Source organism: Cupressus sempervirens, chromosome 3 (assembly GCF_028749045.1).
Source record: "Cupressus sempervirens isolate cs-2001-9-10 chromosome 3, ASM2874904v1, whole genome shotgun sequence".
NCBI lineage: Eukaryota > Viridiplantae > Streptophyta > Pinopsida > Cupressales > Cupressaceae > Cupressus > Cupressus sempervirens.
This window is the reverse complement of record NC_143120.1, coordinates 720,194,793-720,204,249: the sequence shown is the minus strand read 5'-3', so window position 1 is coordinate 720,204,249 and position 9,457 is coordinate 720,194,793. Positions and strand designations below refer to the sequence as shown.

General features: G+C 34.6%; 1 protein-coding gene across 1 annotated transcript; it reads left to right on the top strand.

The window, feature by feature from the left end:
- The first annotated feature begins 3,130 nt into the window (after positions 1-3,130).
- LOC149568790 (uncharacterized) lies at positions 3,131-6,233 on the top strand. Its single transcript, XM_089821680.1, has 2 exons — positions 3,131-5,294; positions 5,390-6,233. Exons 1-2 carry the CDS (start codon positions 3,269-3,271, stop codon positions 5,827-5,829), a joined length of 2,466 nt encoding a protein of 821 aa, XP_089677806.1. The 5' UTR covers positions 3,131-3,268; the 3' UTR covers positions 5,830-6,233.
- Positions 6,234-9,457: the final 3,224 nt, after the last annotated feature.

Below are 9,457 nucleotides of genomic sequence, written 5' to 3'. Positions count from 1 at the left end.
CAAATCCCCCTTGAAACAAAGGGAATTTGAAACAATGTGGCAATGTAATGCAATGCATAGCAAGATGGAAAATAATTAATCTCTTTCAACATCACTTTCCTAATCATCTATAATGAAATTGCAGAAACTACACACCTAGTTTTAGAGTTGGTCGTGTTCATGTCCCACAACTTGTCGTATGTTTTCCCCTACGTCCTGTCAACTATACAAAATAAATGGCTTGCTAACTTGTCACAACATTCCATATATAATTTGACCAATTTTCAATTTTCTTTCTAGCACATTTTCCATCCATTAGAATCTTCTTAACTACACAGTCTACTATCCAATTCATGCAATCCCATGTAACCATGTAACATCTACTATTAAGCCTTCCAATTTCCTCCATCTGTATCCCATCATGTCACACACAACCTAGTCTTATTGCATCACATCATGCAAGTATGATATATATCATTCTACCTATACCACATATCATTTTTTTTTGTCTCAATAGCTTTTTCTCACAAACACACGCCAACAAAATTGTTTTCACCCTCCATCAAGAACTAAGAAGGTGCAATTACCAAAGTCGCAAAATGCCACTAAACCCCACCCTAAGCCCCCTCATGACACCCCCACCATAAGGGATGTGACTATTCTCCCTACAAATTGTACAGTTTGTTGACTTGGTGGTCATTACCTCCTTCGGGGTTTGCAATATGGCTTAACGACCTCTTGTGGATCTGGGTAAGTTGGTGTTTGTGACGTTCATTGATAGCTTGAGTTTTTGGCCCAACGACAAACATACCAAAAATTGTTATCAGAGCCTTAGGTCACGAGTTTGAATCTCAGGTGGTCTCCTTCATTCCGTCAATGTAGAACCCTTAGTTGATGCTAATGGGGAGATTGTTGACTTGGTCATCAGCACCTCCTTCGGGATTTTCGACATGGCTTAACCACCTCTTGTGGATCTAGGCAAGTCTGGTGTTTGTGATGTTTGTTGATAACTTGAACTTTTGGCACAATGACAAACAAGATTCCCACTCAAGGATTCAAAAAACTCTCTTCTAGACTCAGGAGTCTACAAGATTGAGTGCTCTTGTGGCATGCCCTACATAGGTGAAACGGGTTGCTCTATTATCATGCGGATCCGAGAGCACAGTGTCGACATCAAGCATGAGAGGATACAAAAACTTTCCCTAGCTGAGCACTCAACTTCCACCAAGCATCATATTTGTTTGAAGAATGCCAAAATCTTATCCAAAGAGGACAATTATTTCAAGAGGAAGTTGAAAGAGGCCATTGCCATTAGCTATCATCCCATTAACCTCAACCAGGATGATGGGTGGTCCATTAACCATTTGTGGCGCCCCTTGCTCGATACCCTTGATAACCTCCATTTTGGCATGCTTGATAGACCCCACCATCCTTGATGCTTTCTTGGCTTCCCTTCTTGCTTGCTCTTCTAGTTCTTATGTTTGGTTGTTTCCTCTTCTACTTCCCCCTCTTTTCTTCTCTTCCCGCTTTTCCTCTCTCTATTTGTGGACCTGCTAGTTTACGTCTACCTCTCTTAGTCTTGGTGCTTGTTATTTCTTCTGTGGTGTGCATTGATCTCTCTCTCTCTCTCTCTCTCTCTCTCTCTCTCTCTCTCACACACACACACACACACACACACACACACACACACACACACACATCATGCATCTTTCTTTTGAGCGTGTCTTGTGCTTGGGCCTTTTGTTCTTGCCAATTTTTATTTAAGGGTTCTCTTGCTCTAAGATTTATTTATTTTCTTTACGTGTTTGCAGCCTTTCTATTCTGAGCGTCTCCCTGTTTGGTTTATGTTTTCCCTTTTATTTATCTAAGTTTCAAAGTACATAAGAATAAAAAGATTTCCTCTTTTATTCTTACACACACACACACACACACACACACATCTATTTACTTATATACATATTTACTCAGGTATATATATATACACACACACACACATCTATGTACTTATATACATATTTACTCAAGTGTGTGTGTGTGTGTGTGTGTATATATATATACTCTTTTTATATATGCTTCCCCCATTTGCTTCGATTTATGTTGACTTTTATTTGTGTTCTATGTTTGTCTTTTGTTGGATTTAGGTTTCTTTATGATTTTGTCCCCTTGTCTCAATTTCTTTTTTAAGTTTTTAATTCTTTGTAACCCTTTTTCTTTTATTTCTTTTTTATATTTTTTGGGTGTACCTTTTTATTTCTATTATAATTGTATTTTCTCTGCATTGCTTTGCGTGCTTCCCCTTCTTTGCTTATATTTCTTGAGAAAGGTGTAGTTTTCATATCTTACTATCTTGCGCTTTCTCATCCTAATGATGGATCATGTAGTGTGATCAAACTTTGCATTTTAACTACAAACATACCAACACAATTGACCAATTTTCAAAAAATTGAAAACATGACGGATTTTTTCGAAAATTTCAGCATTTGATTTTCATGATCTGCATAATTTATGGTCGAAAATAAAAATCGCTATATTTTCGTGAATCTGAAAAAAAAATTGACTTTATTTTGTTTTTAGTGCATTTTGTCTCAAGATTAACCCGTCCCCATCATAAGTAACTTCTTCGAAAATTCCATTTCCCGATGAGACATTTGTACTAAGCTGTCATCAGTTTCCCCGAAGTTTCCCTCCCCTTTCTGCAAAGGTTGAGTGAAATGATTTAATTCGTTGATTGGAAGAAATTGGACACGAGATTAACCCGTCCCCACCATAAGTAACTTCATCGAAAATTCCATTTACGGTGAGACATTTGCACTAAGCTGTCATCAGTTTCCCCGAAGTTTCCCTTTCCTTTCTGCGAAGGTTGAGTGAAATGATTTAATTCGTTGATTGGAAGAAATTGGAAACGGTAAGTTAGAAGGTGCAATACTCAACATCAATCATAAACAGCCCCCTTCCCTGCAACTTCAGCGACTAACAACTCGCATCTATTCAAGAGCTTTTTATTCAGATATCCTTGTGATGGGATTTCAGATGAACGCGTACTTTATAAAATATTTTCGTACAAAAATTCTATCTTGGATAAAACTTTGAGCAAAAGATCACGTATTTTACCTAGCATACACTCTTATGTCTTCCTCTATAAATCATCGCCTAACGAGATTTCATTAGATGAGTGGTACCAAAGTACCTGGTTTCTTAAAATCCTCCACCAAATTAAAGATTGTTTATATCAAAGTAGTACTTCTTTCTGTATCGGAGTTGGTTTGATGTGGGAATCTGGGATTAAAAGATGTACACTTTTCCCCTGCTATTAGTCCTGTTTTCATGTCTGGTCAGCTCAGATTGTTTCACCACTGATGGTTCTCATCTCTTGGCTTTCAAGTCTTCCCTTACTTTCCCTCCCAACAATCCATTATCGAATTGGACTGCGGATATTCCTTTCTGCAATTGGGCCGGGGTTATATGCGATGGACAACAGGACAGAGTAGTTTCCCTAAACCTCTCAGGAATGGGTTTACAAGGCTTTATTTCTTCTAGTCTGGCAAATATGTCCTTTCTTGAGACCATTGATCTCTCTGCTAATGCCCTCAATGGCTCTATCTTACCACTAATAGGAAGCCTTTCTCAGCTGAAGTATTTGTCCCTGAGAGGAAATAGACTAGGAGGAAAGATTCCCCTCTCTTTGGTAGGCCTCTCAGCACTGGTGCACTTGGATCTGGGGCATAATATGTTATCAGGACAGATACCCAACCATATTTTCAATTTCACTAATTTAACCATTCTTGATTTCAGTGTAAATCATCTCAACGGCACCATCCCATCTTTGAAAGGCCTTAACAATCTGGAACGGTTGTTTCTCCAAAAAAACCAGTTTGTTGGTACTATCCCTGATGAAATTGGTGAGCTACAACATTTGCATCTATTGAAGATCAGCCATAACACACTTTCTGGAAGAATTCCCGAGTCAATCTGCAATTTGGGACAACTGAAAAGGCTCTTTCTTCATCACAACCACTTATCAGGCGTGATACCGGCCAGTTTAGGGTACTGCACAAAATTACAGTTGCTGGACTTGTCCCACAATTCTCTGATTGGAAGCATACCACAAGAAATTGGTAATCTCTTTCGCATAAAATTTTATGCGAATCTGTCGTTCAATGCTCTAGAGGGTGCTCTGCCTCAAGAGATTGGTAAGCTTGTGGCTGCTCGAGCTGTAGATATTTCACACAACAGGTTGAGAGGTGCGATTCCACAGACTCTTGGAAACTGCAGTGCATTGCAGTATCTGAATTTATCAAGAAATGGCTTCCAAGGTTCAGTTCCTAATCCACTTGGCAGTCTAAAAGAGCTGAGATATTTGGATCTTTCTTCAAACTTCCTTTCAGGTACACTGCCCCCATCTCTCCGAGGGTTAAAATTCCTCCATTTCTTAAATCTGTCATTCAATTGTCTAGCGGTGGATGAGGATGAACGACAATCTTTTGTAAATACTAGTGCAGTTATATCCCTAATTGGGAATACTGGTCTGTCCGGATTAAATGTGTCGTCCTTGCCTTCATGTGGAAGGCAACAGAGTTTGAAGGTAACCAAGCCGTTGAGAAAAGTAATGGGAGGAGTAGCAGTTGGAGCGTTTAGTATAACTGCTTTTATATTTATTTTGGGATTTGTATGGACAAAAAAGTTTGATATAAGGACCTTCCACCTCTGGAGTTTGGCGCAGCAAACACTCGTGTCTGGCAAGGTCAAACATCCAAAAATCTCATATGAAGAAATTGAGCGAGCAACAGTTGGATTCAGCGAATTCAACTTTTTAGGAAGGGGTAATCTTGGATCAGTGTATAAAGGGATTTTGGATGATGGTAGTGAAGTTGCTGTGAAGGTTTTGAATCCATCAACAAAGCTCGCCCGGAAGAATTTCAAGGCGGAATGTACGGTACTGAAAAATATTAGACATCGAAATGTGGTTAAAATTGTAACCATCTGTTCGACCGACACCTTCAGAGGTTTAATATTTCCATTTATGAGTAATGGTAGCCTAGAAAAGCATTTGTATCCCCCAGATCTTACTTCACGTGAATTGGGGCTCAGGGAAAGGCTAAACATAGCTTTGGATGTAGCTCATGCCATCGAATATCTTCATCACCAGTGTGAGGAGCAAATCGTGCATTGCGATATAAAACCCAGCAATGTGCTTTTAGGCGAAGATCTCGTCGGTTATTTGTCAGATTTTGGAATTGCCAAATTAATGGGGGAAAATTCGCCCGTCTCTTTAGATTTCAGAGGTTTGAAAGGCACCGTAGGATACATTGCACCAGGTATGCCTTCTTAATGGTGGAGTTTCCCTCCTTTACTATTGAGATTCTAATATTTCTGAAAATGTCATTTAATCATTTAATTGATTTGATTGCAGAGTATGGGATGAGTTCTCGGGTTTCTACAAAAGGAGATGTTTATAGCTATGGTATTTTGTTATTGGAATTGCTGACAGCAAAGAGACCCACTCACCCCATGTTTCAGGGGCATTTGACCCTCCATAAGTGGGTGAAAAACGCAGTTCCGAATGAAGCGGCGGATGCAGCCGACCCAAGGTTAGGCCTTTTTGTCAGGAACGATGACATCTCAACCTTGGTTTCTTTGTTACGCATTGGTTTGTGGTGTTCAGAAGATTCTCCAAGGGCGCGGCCTAACATGACAAGGGTGTCAAATATTTTGGAGATTATCAAACATGGGTGGAACACGGGAACAAGTCGCCGTCAAATAGAAAGTATATTTGATATGGCAGGATCACCCCCTCAGAGCTGTATTTATTCTGATTCTTCGGCTGAATTAATCACAGAAGGGTTGGAGTGAACGTAAATCTGCGCATTCGCTTGAATAAGGATGTTATTAGTTGAACGATACTAGCGCTTGCATCCAGGTGCAAGAGTACAGCCGATAGGGTTAGGGGTCGAAATATCTCACTAGTTGAAGTCTTCGTCGATGATGGTAATTTGATGGTTGCTTTTGTTACTTATATTGCTGTCGATCCTTTATCAAAAGAGGAGGTGCATCTGGAAGCCTCAATATGATGTCAACAAGGCACTATGAATTAATGCCTGCCATGCACGAATCATAATTTGTGCACATTTCATTTCAATGGAAGGGCAGATTCCATTACAACGGAAGGCTCCTCTTGTATGCTAACATGAGTGTATATCCATGAGTTTGCATCAGTTCCCCTCCAATAGAAGACTTTGACCTCATGCAATTAAGAATATGCATCTTTATCTTTAACAATTTAAACTATGGAGAGAACTTACTCCCCTTGCGATTTGAATCCACAACATTAAAAGTATAAATGACTCTACACTCAATATTAGTTGTTCTATCGTTTCTTTGAAGCAATAAAAAGTCATAAAAAGTGATCATTAGAATGAAAACATGGTTCTTTAAAATATTTCTTGCATGTGAGGTCTTTCAGTTTTTAATATTGTTTGTTTATATCAGCTTGAATATGTGAGGTGTTATCAAATGACATGAGTATAAAGCAATACTAGACACTTCTTTTAGCTTCCAATATTGTTTGTTTATATCAGCTCGAATGACAAGTGTATAAAATTGAACGCCAACTTTAAACACTCATTTTTTGGACCTAAGACTAGTTGATGCATATATAGATTGATATTCAATGAAATGCTATAAAGGAGAAGTAAATCAAAAGATCTTCAAGTGATGTCATGACCCTTACTAAAAGAGAATCCTACCATTATAACTAAATAAAATTATATAGTAATAGTTTATTATATGATTAAAACATATTATTTTGACAAACTAGATAGAGAAGTATTTATAGTCTACTTATTATTACTAATTATAAATTTAATAATATAAATTTATATTATTCATATTAATTATAAAATTGTCCCTAAAACTATTGGGATAGCAAATAATATTTTACTTATAAGTACTATTAATTGTAAGTAATATAATTTATTAATTATTCATAATATTATAATTACTCAGATTAGTTATAAGTAATATTATTTATATTACTTATCCTTATTATAATACATAGACAATTAATCCCTAAAATCTAATAAATATTACATAAACAAAATATCATTACATAAAATCAAATATAACATATTTGAAAAGGATGTGACCAAGTGGCACATCAGGTCTGATCAAAGATTCAAAGACCCGTATTTACATGAGACCATCATCGAGTTTTGGTAATAACACCATCGGATTGTGGATTGGCATCAAAGCACAGAACGAATGACACATCACATTCACTGAAGAGGGAGGATGATAGATGGCAATGGCTATCCAGGCAAGAGGATTGACTACCCAGATGCCCTAGCACTGCGTGGAAAGTCGGGCCAATTCCTGCCTTGTGCGGATGGTCATGCGGATGCCCTGCCATGCCCTAACAAGTTGACATGGTACGGATTCCCAAAGTTCTCCACACATTTCCCACTTTCCCACAGATATAAGTATTAAGAAGACTTATATGTAATCAATGTTTACATTATGTAGTTTAAAAGATCAAAAAATGAAGAATTAAAAGTAACGTTAAATAAATAAATTTTAATCTAATAATCACAAGTCATTTTAATCAATAAAAATAAATAAGTATTATTTTATTTTGATTGAGTAATAAAAGAATATATTTATATAAAATATAAAATATAAAATATAATATTAAGAAGACTTATATGTATAAATCTAATTAAATTTAAAGATAAAAATTATTGTAAGTATATATAAATTTTATAATGTTAGAGAATTTTATATATAAGTAAATATTATGTTTAAAAAATAATTTAAGAAATTAAATTTTACAATTATTAATTTATTCTTTTGAATTTTTCAACTATTTAAATCAAACTTAACATGCTTAATTGAATACAATTATTAATTTATCTATATTATATTTCAAAACAATATTGCTTTGCTTTCTTTTCTATTCGAAGAATTAAATACTATTTAAAAATTAAGATTTATTTATAATTATTACATAAGACTAATATTAAAACTCATTTTAATACTATATAATATCAAAAATTCGTAATATCAAAAGGTAAAGTTAGATTTCTTTATTTAAAAAATATAGTTTTGAATTCAATTATAAAAATATATTTTCATAAAAATATTCTAAATATTTATAATATAAAATATTAAAGGTAAGTGTTATATTAGTATATAAAACATTTTGAAAGCATGTGTTCTTTTATATGCTTTGAACACTTAGCTTTATAGTAGTTCCACATTTTGAAAGCATGTCCTGGACAATTGCAATTAAAAAATATGACAAAATGCCCACCTTCATTTTGTGCTTTGATAGATTTCCATTACATAGACATTTTTACATAAAAAATTATCACACAGTTTACCCTCTAAGATTTTGCCAAGTTCGAAATTAATCAACGACAAAACCAAATTGTAATCAATCTCAACACTCTACCTTTAGTTGGGTGTCAAAGGTTGATAGCTTTAGGAACATTTGAATAACTTTATTGTCTTGTTGAATTTCACATCCTAAGATTAAAAATTTAGTTTTGTGTTTATATGTACTTGCATGAAAATTAAAATAATCCAATTTCTAAGCAGGAGGAATTTCTAATTAAAATAATCCAATTTAGAAAGCATATAAAATATTAAAGCTAAGTGTTCTATATACACAAATTAAAAGAACTATTATAATTTTTAATAGTATATAGAACATTTTAATTTTAATAGTAGTTCCTATAGTCATTGTCAAAAATTAATTAAAGAAAGAAAGAGAAATTAAATTATTAAAGATAGTTTAATTGTAAATTGTGTGCATAAATATCCAAGAAGTAAATAAAGAGTTAAAAGGTTGTGATCAACGAGTTCTCTCATGTGATCGCACAATCAATGCCCCAAATATTGGAGAGAACTCCATATCAAAGATTGAGAGTTCTTTTCACAAGGACCGAGATTTTTGGAAAAAAGGATTTTTTAGAGAGAAGGTTTTGAGAGAAGAGAATTCTCTCACAATCTTCAGGTGATTGCGTATTAGCATCAGAACCAGGTAGAGCTTCATGTTTTATTCACCCAATGAATTATGTTTCTTCAAATTTTTTGTCTTCATCGTGATTATTGAATTGTTTTTCCAAATTTGATTTGTGATGAACCTTCCAATCTTTCATTTGAATTTATTGGTATTCATATTGATTTCTTATGTACATGTGAGGATTGAAAATTAGAAAACCCTTGTTCTGTAGATTAAAGAGTTGTTAATTTAATTGGGAAAGGTTTTGAAAAGAAATGGAAATTTTTAGATTGAAAATTTGACTAGTTTGTCTAGGTTTCCCTATTAGACTAAATTCACAATGTTTATAAAAAAATATCTATTCAAAAAAAATGATTTGGGGGGGCAGCGTTTTGAAAACAATATATATATATATATATATATATAAGAAAATTTAAATATATATATATATATATATATATATATATATATATATATATA

Bases quoted from the DNA above. Each gene is read 5' to 3' on its own strand.
- LOC149568790 (XM_089821680.1), top strand. From the start codon at position 3,269: ATGTACACTTTTCCCCTGCTATTAGTCCTGTTTTCATGTCTGGTCAGC. The intron at 5,295-5,389 runs GTATGCCTTCTT...ATTTGATTGCAG, and splicing joins CGTAGGATACATTGCACCAG to AGTATGGGATGAGTTCTCGG.